General features: G+C 36.8%; 1 protein-coding gene across 3 annotated transcripts in view; it reads left to right on the top strand.

Moving 5' to 3' along the window:
• Nucleotides 1-26,908, top strand: part of OXSR1 (oxidative stress responsive kinase 1) — a 93,113-nt gene that overhangs the window by 46,830 nt on the left and 19,375 nt on the right. For all 3 annotated transcript variants that reach the window (XM_040636952.1, XM_008710194.2, XM_040636953.1), the window contains 7 exons: nt 497-552; nt 13,652-13,761; nt 16,735-16,836; nt 18,320-18,453; nt 23,440-23,488; nt 24,115-24,180; nt 26,777-26,899. In XM_040636952.1, the coding sequence (XP_040492886.1) occupies nt 497-552; nt 13,652-13,761; nt 16,735-16,836; nt 18,320-18,453; nt 23,440-23,488; nt 24,115-24,180; nt 26,777-26,899 (640 nt within the window). The remainder of the gene's footprint in view (nt 1-496; nt 553-13,651; nt 13,762-16,734; nt 16,837-18,319; nt 18,454-23,439; nt 23,489-24,114; nt 24,181-26,776; nt 26,900-26,908) is intronic.

The following is a 26,908-nucleotide window of genomic DNA, read 5'->3' as shown; positions in this document are numbered from 1 at the left end:
ACTGTGTGCATGTCCTATTTGAATTATAGTTACCGATAAAAATATAAAGATGTTTGAATAATTTATATCCATCTTTATGCCTCAGACATAGAATAGTCCCTGTTTTCAACCACATACTGACCATTTAAAAATTTTCATCATGTATTAGGCTGTGGGAAAACAAATCATTATGTTTCAAAAAGTAGAATTAGGTGATGGTAGGTGAGGGTCACATTCTTTGGCCATTGTTATCCCAGTCAAGTATTTAATCATCTTGGGTTTTCTGAATTTTACAGTAAAAAGCTATCTGTTATTGTAGCTTCTAGTTTATAATATTTAGATTCTTGTACAAGTGACTGAAATTTAAAAATTTTTTACTATAGACCTTAATACTCTTTATGTAAGATAAGAGTATTTAAATATTACCATTTTTGTGTGAATACAGTAAACAATTGCTTAAATTATGTGACTCCAAAGAGTAGGTGTTTTTTAATATGTAACTTTTTTTTTCTTAAAGAGATGTGAAAGCTGGAAATATTCTTCTTGGAGAAGATGGCTCAGTACAGATTGCAGGTAATGATTAGTATTTCTTTTTATTTTGATTTAATGGTCAGTAGAACCACCTTACTTATCTTTTGTGTTTTCAGAGCCAGTTTTCTCTTCTAGTCCCTGGACTGTCTCTAGTCAAGCAGACTATGTTGGCATATCCCTGCTGTCTCTCAAGATATCCTACACTATTCATCCTTCATTTTTGATCTCAGACACTTTTCTGTCCATTAGTCATTACCTTCCAGTTATCACTTCTTATCCCCATGGAGTCATCTTCTGTGAGTTCTCATAGCATTCTGTGCTTTCCTTTGAAGGAGAGATACTCAAGAAACCTCACTGTATTTATGAATTAATATGCTGTAGAGGGGTGATACAGAGCTGCTTCTGTCTGGAGATGATTGGGGTATTTGCCAGTGAGGAGAAGGCGTCTGAGAGGTGGAAGTGCACTTTTTGCAGCTTCAGAACTGAAGAGATAAGAGCTGGAGTCCAGGGCCTGCCAGAGGTGGCCATGCTGGTGAAATACCCCTTGTCCAGGCTGAGACTCCAGAGTGGCTGTACTGCAGGATTGTTGAGCAAGCCACTCATCTGAGGCCTCCGCTTGGTCCCACCCTGCTGGGTAGTCAGGTGTTTGACAGGAGGAAGATAATCGCCCAGACCATAAATTATTTCTTCAGCTTTAGAGGATAATTTAGGTGCACATTTTCCTTCATGCCCCAACCTAAGGAAATATTTTAACAAAGCCACATAATGCTTCAGATAAAAGAAAATATTGATAAATTTGACTCCTTTAAAATTCACAGCTATTTATTGAAAGAGGAACAAATACTTTATCATCACTAATAAGCAAAAAGGCAAACAGTAGAGAAGATATTTGCGGCATAATAACTGATATAGGGCTCAGATTTAGAATATATAAAGAACTCATTAAGAAAAATCAGATAAGGTTGGTTAAGCATCTGCCTTTGGGTCAGGTTATGATGCCAGGGTCCTGGGATTGAGTCCCACATCGGGCTCCACCTGCTCTGCGGGAAGCCTCTTCCGCGTGCGCGCACGCGCTCTCTCTCTCTCTCTCTGTTTGCCACTCCCCCTGCTTGTGCTCTCTCTTTCTCTCTGTCAAATAAATAAATAAAATCTTAAAAAAAAAAAAAAAGAAAAAACAGATAAAAAATGGGCAGACGACTTCCCAAATGAAGACATCAAAACATAAATGTAATAAAAGATGTTCAACCTCACTATAATCAGTTAAATGCCTATATTATAGGCATGCCTTGTAGATATTGTGGGTTTGGGTCCAGACCACCACAGTAAAGCAAATATTGCAATAAGGCAAATCAGATGAATTTGTTGGTTTCCCACTGTGTATAAAAGTTATGTTTACACTATACTATAGCTTATTAAATGCTCAGTACAGTGTTTCCAAAAAAACCAGTGCATACCTTAATTAAAAATACTTTGTTGCTAAACATGCTAACCATCCTTTGAGCTTTCAGTGAGTCATAATCTTTTTGCTGGTAGAGGGTCTTGTCTCCATGTTGATGGCTGCTGGCTGATCAAGGTGGTAGCTGCTGAAGGCTGGGGTGGCTGTGACAGTTTCCTAAAATAAGACAACAATGACATTTGCTACAGCAGTTGACTCTTCACAGATGATTTCTCTGTAGCATGCAGTGCTGTTTTACCCACAGAAGAACATTTTTCAAAATTGGAGTCAGTCCTCTCAAACCTTGCTTTATCAACTAAGTTTATGTAATATTCTAAATGCTTTGTTGTCATTTCAACAATCTTCACAGCATCTTTACCAGGAATAGATTCCATCTTGAGAAACCATTTTCTTTGCTCAGCTATAAGAAGCAATTCCTCATTCGCTCAAGTTTTATCATGAGATGCAGCAATTCAGTCCCATATTCAGGCACCACTTCTCATTCTAGTTCTCTTGCTGTTTCTACCACATCTGCAGCTATGTCCTCCACTAAAGTCTTGAACCCCTCAAAGTCATCCATGAGGGTTGGAATCAACTTCTTCCAGATTCCTGTTAATGTTTTTATTTTGACCTCTTCCCATGGATCATGAATGTTCTTAATGGCATCTAGAATAGTGAATTCTTTTCCAGGTTTTCAGTTTACTTTGCCCAGACCCAGTAGAGGATTCACTAGCCGTATAGAATGTGTTCAATAATAAGACTTGAAAGTCAAAATTACTCCTTGCTCCAAGGGCTGCAGAATGGATGTTGTGTTAGCAGGCATGAAAACAATATTAATCTCATTGTATGACTCCAGTGGAGCTCTTGGGTAACCAAGTGCATTGTCAATGAGCAGTAGTATATATTTTTTAAAAGATTTTATTTATTTTAGAGAGTGTGCATGTGAACAGGGGGAGGGGCAGGGGGAGCAGGAGAGAATCTCAAGCAGATTTTGGACTGAGTGTGGAGCCCAACATGGGTCTTGATCTCATAACCCTGAGATATGACCTGAGTCAAAACCAAGAGTCAGTTGGATGCTTGACCAGCTGAGCCACTCAGGCGCCCCAATGAGCAATAATATTTTGAAAGGAATCTTTTTTCCTGAGTGGTAGGTCTCAACTTAAAATATTTAGTAAACCTTGTAAACAGATGTGCTGTCATCCGGGCTTTATTCTTCCATTTACAGAGCACAGGAAGAGTAGATTGAGCATCATTCTTAAGGGCCCTAGCATTTGTGGACTGCACATTGGTTTCAACTTAAAAGTCAGCAGCTGCATTAGCCCCTAACAAGAGAGTCAGCTTGTCCTTTGAAGCTTTGAAACTAGGCATTGACCTCTCTAGCTAGTAAGTCCAGTTTCTTCCAATAGAAGGCTGTTTTGTCTTCAGTGAAAATCTGTTGTTTAGTGCAGCCATCTTCATGAATTAACTTAGCTAGATCTTCTGGATAACTTGTTGCTGTACTTGCTGCTCCACCTTGCACTTCTGTGTTATGGAGATGACTTCTTTCCTTAAACCTAATGAACCAACCTCTGCTAGCTTTGAGCTTTTCTTCTGCAGCTTCCTCACCTCTCTCAGCCTTCCTATAATTGAAGAGAGTTAGGGTCTTGCTCTGGATTAGGCTTTGGCATAAGGGAATGTTGGGGCTGGTTTGATCTTCTGTCCAGGCCACTAAGACTTCATATCAGCAATAAGGCTGTCTTGCTTTTCTTATTTGTGTGTTCACTGGAGTAGCACTTTTAATTTCCTTTGAGAACTTTTCTTTTGTATTCACACCTTCCCTAACTGGCACAGGAGACCTAGTTTTTTGCCTATTTCGGCTTTCAACATGCCTTCCTTACTGAGCGTAATCATTTCTAGCTTTTGAGTTAAAGAGAGAGACTGTGACTCTTCCTTCACATGAACACTTAGAGGCCCTTGTAGGGCCTAATAATTTAATTGGCCTAATTTAAATATTATTGTGTCTCAGGGAATAGGGAGGCCTAAGGAGACAGAGAAGGATAGGGGAATGGCTGGTCAGTGGAGCATTCAAAACACACACATTTATTTATTAAGTTCTCTATCTTATAAGGACCTGGTTTGTGGGTACCCCCAAAATAATGACAATAATAACATCAAAAATCACTAACACAGATTACCATAGCAAATACAGTGATAATGAAAATCTTTGGAATAGTGCAAGAATTATCAAAATGTGACAGAGATAAGAAGTAAGCAAATGTTGTTGGAAAAATTGTGCCAACAGACTTGCTCAATGCAGGGTTGCCGTAGACCTTCAGTTTGTAAAAAAAAAAAAAAAAAAAAAACCCAAAAAACCAAAAAAACCACAGTATTTGTGAAGCATAGTAAGTCAAAGCATTAAAAAACGAGCTATGCCTATAAAATAACATTGGGATACCAAGTTATACTGGCTGACCTGGCAAAAACATCTGACGCTACAGTTGTTGGTGTCATTATAAAGCAAGGAAAAATCTCATTCCAGTGGTGGGAGAATTAAATACATGAAGTATGCATACCCTAAAACTTTGGCTTCTAGGTGTATGGCCTAGAGAAGATCATGCTTATGTGTGCCACAGGGCTCATAAGCATTGAAAGGTTGAAACAGTCCCAATACCCTTCAATAGTAGAATGGATAAATATGAATAAATTGTGGTTAATTTGCGCTTTTGAACTACAACTACATTCAAAAGCATTAATAAGTTATGCAAAGATAAGGTGAAAGAAAACAGTTGAAATAGAATATATAGCATATGATTTCATTTATATAGGTTCAAAACCAAGTACAATTATGCTGTATTGTGTAGAAAGGTAAAAACAAGTGGTAGAAAACTAAAGAAGAGAGGATTCTGGGAAGATGGTGAAGTAGGAAACACCAGAAATCTCTCCACATCTAGACAACAACTGAACCAGCAGAAATCTATCTGATGTAACTGTTTTATAATTCTGCAGTTCCTTTGAAGGTTTGTAAGTTCTAGGGGAAGGTTTGGAAGGTAAATTGTGGTTAATTTCAGTCAATTTCAGAGCTACCTATTCCCTAGCCATCAGCCTCCTGGCAGGCCCCGTGCACCTGTTTTAGGAGCAACTTGCACACAGGTTGTGGGACCCACAGTGGGCAAAGTGGACCCTGTCTTCCAAATATGGATCTGTGCTCTGATCACTGATTGCTGCTCCTGATCACATTGGTGCAGATAAAGAGGCAGACAGCCATTGTTGTGACACCCCCTCCCCTCCAGATGACTTCCAGGGACTTAAAGGAACAGCACCTTTTTTTCCTTCCCTTTGTTTTTTCTCCCATTTTTGGAGCCAGACATTTAAAAATAATCACATTGGTGGGGAAAATTGGAAAATGACTGCACATGCCAGGAAAAGGTATAGAAAAGTCCTGAGAAGAGCTTGTTTATACTTAAGGCTGATGCTTGACACAGAAATAGTCTATAACAACCAAAATAAAAACAGCAACAAAATTTAAGCATCAAACCTTGGGAAAGGGAGATGATCCGATTTCCAGAATAACTACATCATTAGACTCAAATGTCCAGTTTTAAACAAAAACAAATCACAAGGCATTCAATGAAACAGTAAAGTATAACCCATTCAAAGGAAATAAATAATAGAAACTGTCACTGAAAAAGCCCTGACGGCAGATATACTAGACAAAGAAAACTAAAGGAAGATGTGAATAAATGCAAGAAAACAATGTGTGCATAAAACGGAGCTACCAATAAGGAGAAAGAACCAAAAAACAAAAAAGAAATTCTGGAGCTAAAAAGTACAGTAGCTTGTATTATGAATGAAAAGCCCACTAGAAGGATTCAAATGCAAATGCAGATTTGAACTGGCTGAAAAAAGAATTGATAAATTTGAAAACAGGAAAGTGGAAATAATAGTGTCTAAGGAACAGGAAGGAAAAAGACTGAAGATAAGTGAACAGAGCTTAAGGGACCTGTTTGACACCATCAAGCAGACCAGCACACATGTGGAAAGTCCCAGGAGGAGAGAGAAATGGGCAGAGAGATATTTGAATAACTAATGGTTGTAAACTTTCCAAAACTGATGGAAACGTGAATATAAACATCCAAGAAGCTTAGTGATCTCCAAGTAAGATGAACTCTGAAAGACCCTACACATTATAATCAAACTTATGAAAGCCAAAGAAAAAGAATCTTGAAAGGAGGAAGATAAAAGTGACTCGACACATACGAGGGATCCTCAATATGGCTGTCAGCAGGTGTCTCATCAGAAACTTTGGAGGCCAGAAGGCAGGAGGCCAATATATTCACAGTGGTTAAAGAAAAAATTTGTCAATCAAGAATCCTATATCTGGTAAAACTATCCTTCAGATTGAGGGATAAATCTCGACATTGCCAGATAAACAAAAGGTGAAGAAATTTGTTTCTGATAGATCTGCCTGCAAGAAATGCTCATGGGAGTCCTGCAAGGTGGAATGAAAGGACACTAGACAGTAACTCGATGCAGTATGAAGAAATAAAGATCTCATAAAGGTAAATACATGGGCAAGTATACAAGCTAGTATTATTGTAACAGTGGTTTGTGACTTCACTTTTTTTTTCTACATAATAACATTACTAAAAACAGTTAATGGTCTAAAAGTTAATATTACGGTAACTGGTTTGTGAATCCAAAACATGTTTTCTGCTTAAGAGACCAGTGTATTTAAAAGAATTACCAGTTCATGTTTTTGAGCATACAGTATGTTAAGATATAATTTTGTGACAGTAACCAGCAGGGGTGGGGATAGTACTATAAAGAAGAGATTTTGTGTTATTGAAGTTAGGCTGGTATAAATTCAAGATTTTTTTAAAGAAATTTTCTTTTTTAATTAAGTAATCTCTATGCCCAACATGAGGCTCAAACTCATGTTGCATGCTGTACTGACTGAGCCAGCCAGTGCCCTAGGCTGGTATAAATTCATATTCGAGTATGATAACTTTAGAATGTTAAATGTAATCTCTATGGTAATCAAAAACAAAATAGTTACTATAAACAAAAGGAAATGCGAAAAAAATTAAGCATTTCACAACAAAAAGTCAACAGAAAAGCAACACAGGAAATGAGGGACAAAAAAGCTATAAGACATATGGAAAACAAATAGGACAATGACAGACGTCAGTCCTTCCTTATTGGTAATTGCTTCAAATGTAAATGGATTAACTCTCCAATCAAAAGACAGAGATTGGTAGAACAGATGAAAATACTTAACCCAACTATATACTGTCTGTAAGGGACTCATTTTAGATCCCAGACACAAATACATTGAAAGTGAAAGGATAGAAAAAGGATGTTCCATACAAATAGTATCCAAGAGAACAGAGGTGGCTATTCTAGTATCAGAGAAAATAAACTTTAAGTCAAAAAGGGTTACCAAAAAAAGCCCAAAACACAAAAAGGGTTACAAAACAAATAAGGACTTTACCTATTAACAAAAGATTCAGTACAGCAAAAAGATACATCAATTATAAATATTTGTACACATAATAACATACTAACAAAATATATGAAGGAAACACTACTGTAAGAACTGAAGAGAGCTTCACATTAGCAGTTGGAAACTTCCATACTCCATTCACAATAATGGATACAATAGGAGATAAGGAAATGAAAGACTTAATACTATACAGTACACCACCTAGAACTAACAGACATAGAGAACTCAACAGGATCAGAATATACATTCTTCTCAAGTGCACATGGGGCATTTTCTGGGGTAGACCATGTTAGACCACATATTAAGTCCCAATAGATTTTACTTTATTTTATTAAAGATTTATTTATTTATAGAGAAAGAGTATGCATGAGTGGGGGGGAGGTGAGAGGGAGAGAGAATCCTCAAGCAGACTCCTCCCTGCTGAGCATGGATACTGACTGAGGGCTCGCCAGGAACGTGAGATCATGACCTGAGCTAACCTAGAGTTGACTGCTTAACCAGCTGAGCCACCCAGGTGTCCCAAGTCCCAAAAGATTTTAAAAGATATTATACAAAATACTTTCTCTGACCACTGTGGATAGTGAGAAATCAATAGCAGAAGACTAAAAATTTCACCAATTTGCAGAAATTAAGCAACACATACTCAAACAAGGAATGGAAAAAGGAAAGCTTCACAACGGAAATTAAAAAATACTTAGGAATGAAAACAAAATCACAATATATCAAAACTATGGGTCATAGCAAAAGTATTGCTAAGGGGCAAGTTTGTAGCTATAGACATTTTATTTAAAAAATAAGATAGCAAACCAACAACCTTACTTTATACCTTAAGGAACTAGAAAATGAAGAAACTAAACCCAATGCTAGCAGAAGGAAGAAAATAATAAAATTTAGAGAAGAGATGAAGGAAATAGAGAATAGAGAAGCAGTAGAGAGGTGATTCTTTGGAAGGATCACCAAAATTGACAAACCTTTAGCTTGATGGACTAGGAAAGAAGGAGAGAAGACTCAAATGACAAAAATTGCAAGTGAAGTAGATACATCAGACAAAGCAGACTTTAGAACAAAGATCGTAATAAGAGTTAAAGAAGGGCATTACATGGGATGCCTGAGTGGCTCAGTTGGTTAAGCATCTGCCTTCAGCTCAGGTCATGGTCCCAGAGTCCTGGAATGGAGTCCTGCATTGGGCTTCTTGTTCAGTGGGGAGCCTGCTTCTCCCTTTGCCTGCCGCTTCCCCTGCTTGTGCTCTATTTCTCTGTGTGTCTCTCTAACAAATAAATAAATCTTAAAAAAAAAAAGAAAAAAAAAGGAAGGGCATTACATAATGATAAATTGGTCAATCGAAAAAAGGATAAAACATCTGTAAATATTTATGCACCCAACATTAGAAGCATCTAATTATAAAAAGTAAATATTAATAGACCTAAAGGGAGAAATAGATAGTAATACAATAAGATTAGGGGGCTTAAATACCCCCACTTAAATCAGTGGATAGATCATCCAAACAGAAAATCAAGAAGGAAACATCAGCCTTAAATGATACGTTAGGCCAGAAATAGACTTAATATACATTTACAAAACATTCCATCCTCAAACAGTAGAATACACTTTCTTCTCAAGTACACATGGAGCATTTTTCAAGACAGAACATATGTTAGTCCACCAACTAAGTCTTAATAAATTTAAGAGGCCTGAAATCAAATCAAGCATATTTTCCAACCATGCTTGGTTGGAAACTAGAAATTCATGTGAAGAAAATGGGAAAATTTACAAATACCTGGAGCTTAAACAACATGCTACTGAACAACCAATGGGTCAACAATGAAACTAAAAAATACCTTGTGACAAATGAAAATGGAAATATACCACATTTATTGGATGCAGCAAAAGCAGGTCTTCCCACCCGAATCACTAGTCTCTTTGTTCTGAAAACAAAAGCAGTTCTAAAAGGGAAGTTCATAGTGATAAATGCCTACCCCAAGAAATAAAATATCAAACAAATTTATACCTCAAGGAACTAGAAAAAGAAGAACAAATGAAACCCAGTTAGCAGAAGGAAGGAAATAACAAAGACTAGAACAGAAATAAATGACATACAGACTGTAATGACAATAGAAAAGATCATTGAAATAAGAACTAGTTCTTTGAAAAGATAAACAAAATTGGCAAACCTCTAGCTTAGATTCACCAAGAGAAGGAGGATTCAAGTAAATAAAATGAGAAATGAAAAAAATATGAAAGAGAAGCTACAGCTGATATTAGAGAAAGGATTGTAAGCAACTACTGTGAACAATCATATGCTGACAAATCGGGCAATTTAGAAGAAATGGGTAAATTTCTGGAAACATACAACCTACCAAGACTGAATCATGATGAAATAGAAAACCTAAGCAGACTAATTCAGTTACTAGTAAAGAGAATGAATCAGTAGTCAAAAACCTCCCAACAAACAAAAGTCCAGTACCAGACAGCTTCACTGGTGAATTCTACCAAACATTGAAAGAATTAATACCAATCCCTGTCAAACTCTTCCAAAAAATAGTAAGAGGTGGAAACTCTTTTAAATACATTTTATGAGGCCAGCCTTACTCTGATACCAAAACCAGACAGGAATGCCACAAAAAAAGAAAATTACAGGCCAATATTCTGATGGACATAGATACAAAAATCTTGAACAAAATATTAGTAAACTCAGTTTAGCAATACATTAAAAGGACCATATACCTTGATGTAGTAGTGGGTCTTATTCCAGGGATGCAAGGATTGTTCAACACCTGCAAATTAGTCAGTGTGATATACCATATTAACAAAATGAAGGATAAAAAGTATATCATCTCAACAGATGTGGTAAAAGCATTTAACAAAATTCAGCATCCGTCTCTGATTCTCTATAAAGCCAGTACAGAGGGAGCTACCTCAACATAACAAAGGTCATGCATGACAAGCCCACAGCTAACATTATACTTAGTCGTAGAAAGCTGAAAGCGTTTCTTGTAAGATCATGAACCAAGACAAGGATGCCCACTCTTGCCACTTTTATTCAGTGTAGTACTAGCCAAAGCCGTTAGGCAAGAAAAAGAAATCAAAGGCACCCAAATTAGAAAGCAAGAAGTAAAACTGAAACTGTGCAAATGACATGATATTAAATATAGAAAATCCTAAAGACTCCATCAGAAAACTGTGATAATGATAAAATTTAGTAAAGTTGCAGGATACAAAATCTGTAAATGCAAATCTGTTGCATTTCTGTACATTAATAACGAAATTAAGAAAACAATCATTTATAGTTGCATCCAAAAAAGTAAAATACCTAGTAATAAATTTAACCAAAGAGGTAAAAGACCAATGTGTGGAGAACTCTAAGACATTAAAGAAAGATGTTGGAGACGTAAACAGAAAGATATTCTATGCTTATGAGTTGGAAGAGTTTATATTGTTAAAATGTCTATACTGCCTGAAACAAAATACAGATTCTTTGTAATTCCAATCAAAATTATAATGGCATTTTTCCAATCCTAAAATTTATGTGGAACCATAAAAAACCTCAAATAGCCAAAGCAGTTTTGAGAAAGAACAAAGCTGGAGACATGATGCTTCCTGATTTCAAAGTATAGTGTGAATCTGTAATAATTAAACAGTGTGTTACTGGCGTAAAATGGACACATAGATCAATGGTACAGAATAGAAAGCCCAGAAATAACCCCCCACACACATATGGCAATTAATTTATCCTAAAGGAGTCAAGAGTATACAGTGGGGAGAGGATAGTCTCTACAATAAATGGTGTTGGGAAAATTAAACAGCCAGATGTAAAAGAATGAAGCCAGAGCACCATCTAAGATCATATGCAAAAATTAACTCAAATTAAGGACTTGAATGTAAGATATGAAACCATAAAATACCTAGAAAACATGGATGGCAGTCTCCTTGATATAGGTCTTGGTGATGATTTTTTGAATCTGACACCAAAAGCAACTAAGGTAAAAACGAACCAATAGGAATATCAGACTAAAAATCTGCACAACAAAAGAGATCAACAAAATGAAAAGGCATCCTAGTGAATGGGAGAAAATATTTGCAAATCATATATCTGGTAAGGGACTAATATCCAGGGACGCCTGGGTGGCTCAGTTGGTTAAGCGTCTGCCTTCGGCTCAGGTCATGATCCTGGGGTCCTGGGATCGAGTCCCGCATCGGGTTCCCTGCTCAGCAGGGAGCCTGCTTATCCCTCTTCCTGCTGCTCCCCCTGCGCTTGCGCGCTCTCTCTCTCTCTCTGACAAATAAATAAAATCTTTTAAAAAAAGGGACTAATATCCAAAATACGTAAAGAATTGGTACAACTCAGTATCAAAACTGAACAATCTGATCAAGAAATGGGCAGAAAATTTGAATAGACATTTTTCCAAAGAAGACATACAGATTGCCAACAGGTAAATTGAAAAGATCCTCCATGTCATTAATTATTAGGGAAATGCAAGTCAGAGCCTCACACACATCGAGATACTGTCTTACACCTGTTAGAATGGTTATTATCAAAAAGACTGGAAACAACAAGCATTGGCAAGGATGTGGAAAAACCAGAACCCTTATGCAGTGTTGGTGGGAATGTAAATTGGTACAGCCAGTGGAAAACAGTATGGAGGTTCCTCAGAAAATTAAAAATAGAACTGTTATATGACCTAGTAATTCCACTTCTGGGTATTTATCTGAGGAAAGTGAAAACACTAACTCAGAAAGAAATATGCATGTTCATTGCGGTATTATTTACAATAGCAAAGAATACACAATGGAGAAAAGGACAGTATCTTCAATAAAGTGGTATTGGGAAAATTGGACAGCCTCCTGCAAAATAGTGAAGCTGGATTGGATCACTCTCTTACACTGTAGATAAAAATTAACTCAAAATAGATTAAAGACTTGAGCATAAGACCTGAAACCATAAAGCTCTTAGAAGGAAACATAGGTAGTAAGCTCATTGATGTAGGTCTCAGAATGGATAGAGAAATTGTGGTGTATACATATGGTGGAATATCATTCAGTCATAAAAAATAATGAAATCTTGTCATTTGTGCCATTGTGTGTATAAGACCTTGAGGGCTTTGTGCTATGTGTAGTAAGACAGTGAAAGACTAATCTTTTTTATATATGGAGTCTACTATATATATTAGACCTTAAGCTCATAGATACAGAGAACGGATTGGTGGTTGCCAGAGGCAGGGGTGGGGGATAGCAAAAATGGGTGAACTCGTTTTTAGTTTAAATTGTATTTTTTTGAGACTATGGGCTTAAGTAGACTTTTCTCCAGAGAGGACATACAAATTGCTAATAAGCACGTGAAAAGATGTTCAACATCACTTATCATTAGGGAAATGCAAATCGGAACTACAGTGAGATCCCACCTTGCATACATCAGGATGGCTACTATCAAAAAACCCCGTAAAACTAGAAAATACAGGGGATGTGGAAAAATTGGAATCTTAGTTCACTGTTGGTGGCCATGTAAAATGGTACAGCTGCTGTGGAAAATAATATGGCAGTTCCTCAAAGAATGAAAAACAAAATTACTGTGTAATCCAGCAATTCCACTTCTGGGTATAGACTCCCAAAGAACTGAGAGCAGGGACTCAAACAATTATTAGGACACCCATTTTCACAGCAGCATTTTCTCCATGGCTAAAATGGGGAAGCAGCCCAAGTGTCCATTAACAGATGAAAGAATACACAAAATGTGGTATGTACATACAATGGGATATTATTCAGCTTATAAAGGAAGGAAATTCTGTAATACTCTACAAAAGTGGATAAACGTTGAGGACATTATGCTAAGTAAAATAACCCAGCTACAAAAAACAAATACTATATGACTTTATTTATATGAAGTCCATAGAGTATTCAGAATCACAGAGGCAGAAAGTTAGAATGATGGTTGCCAATGACTGGGGAGAAGAAGAATGAGGAGTTATTGTGTAATGGGTACGGATTTTTTGTCTGGGAAGGATGCTAATAGAATGGATTGAAGCAGGGAGGAAAATCTGTTGAGATGGTGATGTGTGAGGGTAGAGAGTGGAATGAGGGACCCATTAAGCTATGTCTTAATTTAGTCAAGAATTTCAGTGGAAAGAAGAGAAAGTGTCATGTTGTTTGTATGTAGGACTGTATTATTTTCCTATCCACCTATGTTAGTTACTGTACTTCTAAATACTTTGCTCTTGTATCTATTTCAGACTTTGGGGTTAGTGCTTTTTTAGCAACTGGTGGTGATATTACCCGAAATAAAGTGAGAAAGACCTTTGTTGGAACTCCTTGCTGGATGGCACCTGAAGTTATGGAACAGGTACTTTGTCTTTCGTTTTTTTAAAAATGGCTTATGGTTTTGTACAGAATGGAAAAAAAAAACAGTAGCATTTGCTTTTGTTTGGTGTATAGGTTTCCCCCACTAATGGAAAGTAGTTCTGTGAAACCTTTTGTAAGCTGAAATGGCACAAAGCAAAGAAACAGTTACCACTGATTTATTTGTAAAAATTTTTCAGCATTTCCAGACCCAAAGAATAACCTCTTTTAGGCCTTTCTGATACCATAGAATACCTCTTGCTACTGGATACACAAAATAAATTGAAATGAAGCACAGATGCTCACACAGTTCAAAGCTCTGGTGGCCTGAGCTGAGTGTGGTTCCCTGGGAAAGAGCTGAGCGACTGGGGCTGCCTCCATAAGGGCTGGCTGCAAAGCAAACGCTCAACATCATTTTCACTTTTTTCGTAAAAGCGAAAATCCTCTTCTGATTTCTTTCAATAGTGTAAACAGGAACTACTGTAGGTCTTTCGTATAAGCCAAATGGCTTAATGGGAACTTTGAAACAGTAGGGGATACGTGTGCTAGGTTAGCTTTGGGAAATGCATGTTTCTGTTTCTTGGTTAAGATAGCGATCCACCCTTAACAACAACAGACCTCTAGATCTTTACAAATGATACATGAAACTCAGGATTTGTACCACACACAACCTAAGGAACAATATAATGAAGATTGGTATTAGTTGCATTAATAATAGTTTCCTTGTTTACAAATTACATGACCTAATCTTTGTACACGTAGATTCACTGCTGTGGTTCTTGAAGGACTGGTTTTGCCCACAACCCCATTTCCCATTTGCTTTCTAACAGCTACAGTCAGAAGTTGCTCATCTAGTCATCTTATGGAAACTCTGCTAATTCTCAAATCAGTGCTCATTTCTTATTCCTCGTCTTACTTGTTCTCTTATCATTTGAAACAGTTGCTCATTTCCACCTTTACTTACATCTTTAGCTTCCCTAGTATAGTTTCCTCGTTCTTCCCCTGTCGGTCCAGGCTGTGTCTCTGACTTCTTTTCTGCCTTCCTTCTACTTCCTGGGACCTTGTTCTTGAATTCTTCTCTCACTAGTTAGTCTCATCTCCACTTCCCATCTATTATATTTTCTTTTTAGTTTTTTTTTTTTAAGATTGATTGATTGATTTTATTTTTTAAGTAGGCTCCACACCCACTGTGGGGCTTGAGCTCAACAACCCTGAGTTTGAGAGTTTCATGCTCTACTGACTGAGCCAGCCAGGTGCCCCTAAAGACTTTTTTAAAGGTTTTATTTATTTGAGAGAGAGAGAGCATGCACATGAGCTAGGGGAGGGGCGGAGGGAGGGAGAGAGGGACAAGTAGACTCCACACTGAGTGCAGAGCCCAACGCAGGGTTTGATCTCATGACCCTGAGATCATGACCTGAGCTGAAATCAAGAGTGGGATGCTTAACCACCCAGGTACCCCCCAAAGATTTTATTTTTAACTAATCTCTACACCCAGTGTGGGGCTCGAACCCACAGTCCCCAGATCAAGAATCATATGCTCCACTGATTGAGTCAGCCAGGCGCCCCCCCCCACCTATTATATTTTCTAAAGTATATCCATGCATAGTCGTATTTCCTAAGCTCCTAGGTAGAGGTTTCCAGCTTCTTATAGATGTTTTACATAAATGTCTTTTAAGTATATCAAAGTCAGTATGTAGAACTGAATTCACTTTTAACTCTGTTATAATGCCTGTATTCACCCTGTTGGTGAGGGAAGCATTCCCACCTTAGGGTTATGTAGTTGCTGAACACCTGACACTGGACTGGTGGGACTGACAGCAGTTTATTAGTCATGTACACACAGAGCTGCAGGGAGGAGGACACTACATGTCACATGTGACTCCACTCAGGAAGAGAGTGAATAAACAGTTGCTGTGGGAAACAGTCTTTGTAGTATCAAGAGAGTGAGGCGCCCCTCAGTTTCCTTGCAAGGGTGATTGGCTCATTTGAATAATTCTGAGGGCTGGTGGGGAGCTGAAACCTGCTACTCAAGGCTGAGCAGGAACTTTGCCTGATCCAGTTGATAAGCAGCGTTGTTGGGATAGGGGATCTTATCCTTAGGAGCAGACTGGGGAGGGGAACTTACACTTAGCTCATTAGAGGCCCACCTTATTTTACCAAATGTCAAGGCAGCACATTATATGGAACTTCAATTTCTGGTCCCAAACCACACATTCCCCCCACCTATTTCTTCTCCTGTGTTGCTTAGGATAGAAAATGAAAATATTTAATTTTACATTGTGCTCATGACAGTATAAAAGGACAGAAATTTGGCCAGATGTTCATATCAACAACTTGGAAAATATTCAAACCCCTTGTATCTTTTTTCATTATAAAAATTAAGGTGATAAAACAAGATGATAACATAGAAAATTTGGAAAACCAAAGACTTAGCACTATTGCCTAACAATTTTGTTCTAGTTCTTTCCTTTTTCTAAAAAAAAAAAAAAAAAAGATTATATACTTTCATAATAAGTATCAAAACTTGTGAAGAATTTTGTATTCTTTTTTCTTTATAAATGCTTTATCACAAGTGGTTTTCCATATTTTCATATAGAATTCATTTACATTGCTTTTAGTTGACTATATAACATTTTTTTAAGTGAGTATTCCATACTTAACAGTTTCCCCATTGTTGGGGAACATCATTCAGATTGCTTTTTCTTTTTTCTTCAGTTACCAAGTATATTTATTTAGCTTTTGCCTACTGTAGATTATTTTATTGGTTTAAAGCTCATGATTCTTGATACATATTGGAAGCTACCTTTTAAAAGTGCTTTTAGGGGTGCCTGGCTGGCTCAGTCAGAAGAGCATACTACACTTGATTTCAGGGTCATGGGTTCAAGCCCCACACTGGGTGTAGAGATTGCTAAAAAAAAAAATTAAAGTGCTTTTAGGGTGTTAAAAATAATCATGTACATCTTTATGTTCTTTACAGGTCCGAGGCTATGATTTCAAAGCTGACATCTGGAGTTTTGGGATCACAGCAATTGAACTGGCCACAGGGGCAGCTCCTTATCATAAGTATCCACCAATGAAGGTGAGATTCAGTCAAAATACTGCCCCAGCCCCATGTCCTAGTTTCTTTTCAGAGCCTACTCCTAGGAAATAAATGGATTTGAAAAGGATGAGTTTTTAGAACTGTAAAGTGGAAATCTATTTTGAGGCCAAAGGAATGGTTTATTTTTTAAAAAGAGGTGGGGGAGGAGATGAGGTTTATTTTTCATCCACCACAGGCAGTGAGTCCTATAATTGTAGCCAGATGTACACCTTAGCCTGTTTGCTCAGAATGAGAAATACCTCCATCCTTTAGTAATTCCATTTCAGTAAATATAAATTGAATCTGAAAAGCAAGTATTAATTCTGACTACAGCCCCCTATATTCTTTAGTGTTGATGTTGTGTTTAGAAAGTGGCTTATGGGGCACCTGGGTAGCGCAGTCGTTAAGCGTCTGCCTTCGGTTCAGGGCGTGATCCCGGCGTTCTGGGATCGAGCCCCACATCAGGCTCCTCCACTGGGAGCCTGATTCTTCCTCTCCCACTCCCCCTGCTTGTGTTCCCTCTCTCGCTGCCTGTCTCTCTGTCAAATGAATAAATGAAATCTTCAAAAAAAAAAAAGTGGCTTATGCTTTTATAAAAAAGTCACACAATATAGAAGAATCACCCCAGATCTCACTATATAAACATGACCTTCCTTATTAACACCTCTGTGCATCAAGCTAGTATGTTGCCATGAAAGTCAAAGAAAGAGGCAGAATAATCAAAATTGCCAGTTACTTCAGAGAAGGTAGGAGGAGTGAAAACTGAAAAAGGCTGCAGCTCTGTTAACTAGGCATCGTCAGTGGTTTCTCAGAAGTGGCTGAGAAGTTCTGGGAAGAGAAAGCCAGATTACAGGGGGTCATGTTAAAACAGAGCCATGGATAGGTAAAATCAGCAAGATCACATTTTTAATTGTGCTGTGGTTTTATTTATTTATTTATTTATTTCTTGATTGTATTTTATTTTTAAATTTGCTATGCTTTTAATTTTTTTATAAAGATTTTTTAAGATAAGGGCTCTTTTTTTTTTTTTTAAGATTTTATTTATTTTTTTGTGCGAGAGAGAGAGTACAAGCAGGGGGAGCAGCATGCAGAGCAGGCAGAGGGAGAAGCAGGCTCCCCACTGAGCAAGGAGCCTGATGCAGAACTCGATCCCAGGACCCTTAACTGATGGAGCCACCCAGGCTTCCCTGATTTTAATTTTTTTTAAAGGTAGTTTGGCAGTATAAGAATGGGGACAGAGGACATGAAGAAAAGACATTCAGTGCTGATACAGTTGAGCCCTTGCAGGCACTTTACCTGGGAAGCCAACTATCTGTAGGATATTATTTGTGTGGAAAACACCTAAATAACTCTGTGTTCCAAATAACTGAACTAAAGTGAACTGCTTATGTATTGGGAGGTTGTCTGTATTGAAGAATTTTGGCCACAATACTCAACTTTACTGAGTCATGAGAAGTTTATATTATATTGAAAATTCTTCCAGGTTTTAATGCTAACACTACAAAATGATCCTCCTTCTTTGGAAACTGGTGTTCAAGATAAAGAAATGCTGAAAAAATACGGAAAATCGTTTAGGAAAATGATTTCATTGTGCCTTCAGAAGGATCCAGAAAAAAGGTAAAATATGAGATCAAGCTTATGTTTCTCTTCATCTAATATTGTAACCATTGTGGGAAGTCTTAAGTATCACATACATACATTCACGTGCAGGAAATTATTTGTGCATATTCAAATATATTTATTTAAATATAAACTTTAGAAAAAATTCACAAAGACTATTACACTAGATTGGAAATGAATGAATTACTTTCTCCCTTCTTAAATAGTTCAGCTATTTCCTGGTTAATTTTTTATAAATTTGTATGTTATGAATTCTGTGTTAATACCATGTTAGTGGGATGGCTTGTTTTCAAATGTATTTAAAAGTCATAAGCAAATATATTTTGATGCTGTTTACAATTTTAATAACAAAAGAAATACACACAGCAAATGTTATATCTAATGCCAAATAACCATATATATTTCCTTATTGAAAAGATATTTTTTAATGAGTGAACCAAAAATGCAGAGTGCTTCCTTGTTAACACTAGACAGATTAGAAGGCCAGTAAGTGAATAAACATGGTCATCTAATGTCTGTATCGTTATGAATTGAACAGAATCAAATGATGTTGGAGGTCATTGAGTACAACCTTTTATCTTTGAGGTCAACCAGCTACCTAGTCATTGAGGTCGGACTTGAATCCAAAACTTCTGATTCCTTACCTAGGGCTCTGTTTCCACTGTATCTCATTTTTCTGTTTCACATATATATTCCACTCAGTTTTTTAGCGCTAAGAGTTTTTAAATTTTGGTTTCTCTAACAATCAACAAAAGTAAAAGATTTTAATTGATATCCTTAGTCATTTCTTTAGTATATTTCATGGGACTTCAGAATTTACTGTTGGAAATATTGGAAAGTGTAAGAAAAACAGGTAGCAAAGTTCAAACCTGTGCTATTAGAACTTTTTTTCTGTTTCTGAATAAATTGGTATAAAAGATAAGGAATACTTTTGCTTCTGCTTAGTTAATTGTCTAAAATAACATAATTTTTTTGTTACGAATACCCAGAAATGCTGAGTGAATTTATCAAACTTAAAAATCCAAATCCAGGGATAAGCTTGCAATAAAGGGAGATGCTCAGGTGCAAGAAATAATGAGGATGACCTAAATCAGAGAAGAAATATCATGAACTAATCCTGTGGCTACCCTCAGTGAGACACTGTTCATTTCAATAACATACTTAGTTAGATTTCTGATTTCCACATGGGGACTGGACATGAGATAACTGGGCCCAGCCACTGGGAGTTCTGAACTGAGATCCCTGCTTATGGCTAAGACCTTTACAAGTCTGCCTTCTAAGTAAAAGGACAGACCAGAAAACAAAATATGGTTCATCATCACAAAGACAAAACAAAATTTCTCCTGAATAATCCATTCCTCTGACCTGGACATTCTGTAAGTTGACAGTCTGAATTTATATGACCCATATTATCCAGGAACCCACAAGATTAGAGAATAAAAAAATATTGCCAAGCCAGTTTTATTTCTGGCAGAAGCAATTAGAAAACTGTATCATTCAAATTGTTCCAGACTCCAGATCTGTGAGATTCCTGCAAATAATGCCCCACTGAAGAGATCAGAAGCTGAAATTATAAAACACACAGTAAAATACTACACGGCAGACTGGAGTCAGCAGATACAGGAAGCAGAAGGATTAGTGCTCCGAGAACTTTGGATAATGCAAAGATGCCTCAAAAAACTATAAAATAAGTATATTTAAAATAATTAAAATGCTAATGGAGGAAATCAAAACCATAAGAACTTGGTCACCATTGTGACCAAGAAAACAAACAAATGGAGCTGCTAGAAATGAAAAATACAATAACTCAGCTTTCCCTTGAGTATAGGCTAGACTTAGTGTCTTGCTTCTGAAAAATAGAATATGAAAAAGGAAAAATAGCAGCTTTAGAGTGGAAAAACCTGGCGGACACCTCCTTCACAAGTGATCAGGTTAACATTAGCAGTAATAAGACATACGGATTATTACATACTCCCGGATATGATACAAGGCAAAGGGCATATCACTTCTGAGGTATTCCTTCCCCAAATCTTTCACTTCAATCTGTAATGAGAAAACATCAGACAAAGCCAGATTGAGGAATATGCTATAAACTCCCCGACCAGCACTCTTCAGGAGTGAGGAAAGGGATGACTGAGAAAGTGGTACAGATTGGAGGAGATTAAGGAGACATGAAGACTAAAAGCAACATGGTGTCCTGGGTTAGATCCTGGAGCAGAGAAAGGATGTTAGTGCAAAAACTGGGGAAACCTGAATAAAGTCTATAATATAATGTACCAATATTAATATTTTAAAGTCTGTAGCAATGTTAATATTTTTAGTTAATTTCTTGATAATTATATCACAGTTATGTAAAATGTTAACATTGGGGGGAACTGGTGACAGGTATGTAGGAACTCTGTACTATCTTTGCATCTCTTCTGTAAGCCTAAAATTATTTCAAAAGAAAAAGGAGCTGTAGAATATCTTATTTCCAGTTCGTAAACCAAAATTATACCTTGTTTAGAACACTTCTAAGTTAAAAAAGAAACAAAACTTCAGTGGAGTGGTTAAACAAAACAGCCATTAAAATAAAAAAGATAATTATTTATTGACTACTCATCAAGTTACTGGGTACTTTTGTAAACACAGCGTACATATCATCTCATTTAATTTTTACAGTGATCGTATGAGGGTGGTGCTGTTATTTTCTGTTTTACAAATGAAGAAACTGAATCAGAGTGGTTAAGTAACATTGCCCAAAGTCACACAGTTAATACATGTTGGAGCTAGAATTCCAACCCATACAATTTGACTATGGAGTTTCTGCTCTTAATCACACTACGTACACTATACTGAGGAAGTTGCTCAGAATGCAGCATAGAAAGATTTTTTAAAAATGGAAATATAAAAGAAAGATGAGTATTTGGGGGATCGAATGAGAAGGTTCAGTGTGTGTGCGCACGCACATGTACATACACATATACATGGATATGTTTATGTAGACTTTGCAGGAGAGACTAGAGAGAATGGGAGAAGCAATATTCAAAGAAATAATGGCTGAGAATTTTCTAGAATTGATGAAATACCTATATCCTCAGATTAAAGAACCATCGCCCCTAATTCCAAGCAGTATTCCCCTTTCCCCATTTGTACACAAGTCATGAAACTGCTGTATTCAAAGGCAAAGAGAATCTGTTAAATGCAAGCTAAGGGGGCAAATTACTTATTGAGGAATAGTAGGTAGACTGACAGCCACTTTCCTTTTTTTTTTTTTTTTTTAAGATTTTATTTATTTATTTTGACAGAGAGAGACAGCCAGCAAGAGAGGGAACACAAGGAGTGGGAGTGGGAGAGGAAGAAGCAGGCTCATAGTGGAGAAGCCTGATGTGGGGCTCGATCCCAGAACGCCGGGATCACACCCTGAGCCGAAGGCAGACGCTTAACTACTGCACCACCCAGGTGCCCCTGACAGCCACTTTCCTAATAATAACAACAGTTGAGGCCAGAATATACTGGAACAATGCTGAGAGAAAATAGCTGTTAACACAGAAGTCCCCATCTAGTGAAACTATTACCTAAGAATAAGCATGAAATTAAGATTTTTTCAGACAGAAATTGAGTTTCCAATCATTTTTATCACTTAAAGAACTCCTAGAAATTGTACTCTAGGAAGAAGAACATGAACCCAAAGAAAAGGATGAATCAGAAGCAATGTTGTGCAAACTGTTGAACATACTGAAATCTTGACTGGATGAAAAAATAGGAAGGATAATGTCTACTTTCAGTTTGCATAGCACTTTTACATCTCTTAATCTGTACAGTAATCCTCTGAGGCCCTAGTTCTTAAGCGTGAGTGCACGTTAGAATCTCCCAGGGAGTTTTAAAAACTACCGATAAACAGAAGGGGAAATGAACCATGAGAGACTGTGGACTCTGGGAAACAAACTGAGGTCTTCAGAGGGGAGGAGGGTGGGGGAATGGGATAGGCTGGTGATGGGTATTAAGGAGGGCACGTATTGCATGGTGCACTGGGTGTTATACGCAACTAATGAATCATCGAACTGTACATCAAAAATCAGGGATGTACTGTATGGTGACTAACATAATAAAAATATTATTTAAAAAAAAAAAAAAACCAAAAAACTACTGATGCATTCCCCCCCCCCAGATTCTGCTTTAATTGGTATGGGGTACAGCCTGGGCGTTGGGGTTTGTTTTAAAAGTCCCAGCTATTATAATGCACAGTAATGTTTAAGAAGCACTGCCTTCAGGGGCTTGACCAGAACCTTAGAGAAGAGATTTGTTTAGGGTTACCTGGTAAGTGTGTGATATAATCAGGTCCAGTCTCTTAAAGTGTAGTATGTTTATTCTTTATTCCCAGTCATACTATTTAAAAGTTTGTAAAATTGACAATGGTAATACCTTTATTCAAAGAAAGAAAGACTGTCCAGCTAAGAACTGAGTGTAGATTCAATTTGGGGAATATATACATTACTTTTAGAATCTTCAGTTTTTAAAAGGAAATTGTTAGACCTACTTTTAAGAATATGTAGTTTCCTAAGTTGAAGGCTGGCAGGCAGGCATATGTCAAGAGGCACAGGACTTGATTTGGTTCATTTCCTCTTTGTGAAGTTAAATGTATTTTTATGCCTTGTTAAAGTAGATATTGTCTACTCTTCTTGGGAAATGATATTCTTGGGAAAATAATAGCAAATATTTTGGAAGCCACTAAGGAGTCATGATTCCAGAAGAAACATTTCACTAATGAATATTGCAGAGGACCTATGATAATTATCAGAACATTTCTGTTTGAGTTTTCTTCTCTACTCAGTGTCTTATACCGAGTTAGTTTATCCTGCTTTTTGCTTTTTAGCCCGTTAAGGAAAGTGGAGAACACTGAGATTTTATCTTGCTGCTCAAGAAATCCTTTTCTCATTTTTGAAGATGGAAACCCACAATTACACTTGAATTAACTATTAAAACGTTCTTTTCTGGTTTTAGACCAACAGCAGCAGAACTGTTAAGGCACAAATTTTTCCAAAAAGCAAAGGTAGGAAACTTATTTGATTTTGTGTGTTCATGTGATCCTCCTCAGTTACCTAAATTAGATTTACTGCTCAGAAGTTGCTTTTGCTTAATATGATAATGTTTGGAAAAGTGATGGTAGATCAAATAATTGCTGGGGGCATTATCTGTACAACCTTTTGTAATTAAGACACATGCTTTAGAATTAGTAAATGTATTTTTCATATAAATTAATTTAAACATAAGTTTAAATTTATAACAGGAACAATGAATATTAAATTTTGCCATTAGTAGTATAATCTGCGAAAAATACTCAACTCTCATTTCAGGGTTCACTACTGAGTTAGTAAACATCTCATTTCCCAAAGAGAACAGATAAGTGGGAAGTTACTGGTCCCAAAGGACGTATGATAAAGCAAACTTCTCATAGATAATGGTTCATATGGAACACCAAAGCTCTGTCTGAATTTGTGAAAGTGTGGTAGTAATGTACTAAAGGAGCTTCAGAATTTAAAAAAAAAGAATGGAAGCTTTCCTCAAACTTCTTTATAAAGCAGTTACTATATCACATTTTAATTGTAGTGACTATTTCTGTGTGTTTCTTTGGTTCAATAAAAACTTGTAAGAAGAAAACTTATTTTTCCTCTCCAGAATAAAGAATTTCTTCAAGAAAAAATACTGCAGAGAGCACCGACTATTTCTGAAAGAGCTAAGAAGGTAAATGAAGATTTAACTCCGGTTTCCTAGGAAATTGGTTAAATTTACTTCTGCATTTTGAAAGTATATGTTAAGTAATGCTTTGTTAATGGTTGTATTACTCATTTTTCCCCAACCCTTTCTTTAGCATTCTTTGATATATTCATTCGGTAAATATTATTAGTCTACAGTATGTCTAGGTGTGCTGTCTACTAGAATGAAAAGGTATGTTACACAATTGATTACTTAATTCTAGACTCTGTTATATCACTGTTTGTAGCTACCAGAGTGAGTTGTAAAGTTTGGCCCTTTCTTCACACTACACAGAAAATAATGAAGACCCATTAGGGTGACTGTAATAAAAACGTCAGACAGTAGCAAGTGTGATAAAGATGTAGGGGAATTGGAACCTTCACACGCTAATGATGAAAATGTGAAATGGTACAGTCACTTTAGAAAGTAGTCTGGCAGTTTCTAAAAAGACTAAACAAAGCTGCCATCCGACCCAGCAATTCCACTCCTACGCATACTTGGGAGAATTGAACACATGTACACACAAAGCTACGTACATGGATGTTCCCAGCAGCATTATTCATAATAACTAAAAAGTGGAAACAGCCTGATTATCCATCTATGGATGAATGGATATATAAAATGTCATGTGTCCATAAGATAGAATATTATTCAGCAATAAAAAGGAATGAAGTACTGATATATGTCATAACATGGATGAACCTTTAAAACATTATGCTTAATTGTGGAAGCTGGTTACAAAAGGCCACATATTATATGATTCTGTTTATGTGAAATGTCCAGAATAGGCAAATGTGTAGAGACAGAAAGTAGATTCGAGGTTACCCAGGACTGGGATTATACAGAAATGGGCAGTGACTACTAACGGGTCTGGAGTGTTTTTTTTGCCATGTGGAGGAGTGATGAAAGTGATCTAGATTTAATTATGGTGATAGTTTCACAACTTGGAATATACTAAAAAGAATTGAATTGTGTACCTTAAATGGGTTAATTATATGATATATGAATATATCTTATTAAAGCTGTTACATAAAAGGAGCATTTGGACACTGATACCACCATGGACAAAAAGCTCTTGGAAATGGAAAACATTATAGAAGAAATGAAAATAGTTAATACACAAGTTGTATGGTAAAGCTGAGAAAATTTCCCAGAAAATACTCCAAAAGGCCAAGAGAGAGATAACAGGAGAAAAAAGACAGCAGCATTAGAGGATCATTTAAGAAGGTTCAGTCTTTGAGTGAAGAATTCAGAAAAGCAGAACGGAGAAAAGTAGAAGAAAGAAAATCACTGAAGAAATAATTCAAGAAAAATTTCCAAAATGGATAGTCATGAATTTCCAGATTGGAAGAGCCCAAGTACGGAGCAGAATGAATGGAAATAAACCAGCACTAAGACACATTGCTGGAATACTAGAGGCAAAAAAGAAGATCCTGTAGCTTCCAGAGAAGGGGGAAAGATGATGGATAGGTTTGGAAATCATAATGACATTAGTAGCTCCTCTGCAAGCCAGGTCACAACAAAACAGTTGTATACAACGTTATGAAAGAAAATGATTTCTAGTAAGCCGAACTTTTTTTTTTTCTTTAACCAGGCCTACTAATAAGTGTGGGGATGGAATCAAGAAAGTTGAGAAATGCATGGCTTTAATTAGCGTGGCATGCTAATAATGGAGGAAGTGCTTAAACTGAGAAAGAGGAAGTCATATGACAGGTGGTAGAGGGAGATCTGAAGTCCAGACTTGGTGTGAAACCAGTCTAGGGTAGAGCAGATGAGGAGGCTTGGTGAGAGTCTTCCTCTAGAAGGTGACCCTGAGGAGTGCCTAATGTGTATGAACACAGCTGAGAGACAATTTGGGGGTAAATATGACAAGTACATAGAAATAAGCAAATGTTATTATTCCAAGAAAATAAAAAAGTTATACAGGAGAGAAAAGTAATTGTAATACACAGTAAGGCTTAAGTGTCTCAATATAATCATGTGGTGGAAATACTGAATATTGATTTAACCAAAATTTCACTGTATCTTGAGAAAAGAGTTATGGGGGTTGATAACAGGGTTAAATTCTCATCTTTCATAGTGGGAAGTCCAGTAGATAATTCCTAAAACCAAAAAATCAAGGGATAATAATAAGAACACATTACTTAGAGGAATATAAATTTAAAAAGGATATGCTAGAATGAGTTGAAAGTGATTCCCTGTAAGAGGATAAAAGTTAGAGGATTGCTGTTTTTCTTAACAAAACTTGCACATATACAGTATTCTTGAAACTGCAGGTATAATTATGATTTTTAAAATTAAAAAAAAAGAATCTTCTCTATCTTGGGTTTATTTTGAGGCTGAAAAAAATTTTTTTAGACCTCTCAGAACATGAAACCATTAATAAGATTTAGTCTGTGACTTTACATAAGAAGGATTTGGATGGTGTTTGGGCCCACAAGTGTAGAGGTATAAGGAAAGTCAGTGGCTGGAGTAAAGACAGGTAATAGAGTACAGAGAGCAAATGAGGAGTGCAAGATATAGATAGTATATATAGTAAATACCAAACACCACCATAATCCACATCTCTTTTCCCAATGTGCAGGTTCGGAGAGTACCAGGTTCCAGTGGCCGCCTCCATAAGACAGAAGATGGCGGCTGGGAGTGGAGTGATGATGAATTTGATGAAGAAAGTGAGGAAGGGAAAGCAGCAATTTCACAACTCAGGGTAAGTCTT

The sequence above is a fragment of the Ursus maritimus genome, unplaced genomic scaffold, assembly GCF_017311325.1.
Source record: "Ursus maritimus isolate PB19 unplaced genomic scaffold, ASM1731132v1 scaffold_20, whole genome shotgun sequence".
NCBI classification, from domain to species: Eukaryota; Metazoa; Chordata; class Mammalia; order Carnivora; family Ursidae; genus Ursus; species Ursus maritimus.
The sequence above is the reverse complement of the archived record's forward strand: the minus strand, read 5'-3'. Positions and strand labels throughout refer to the sequence as shown.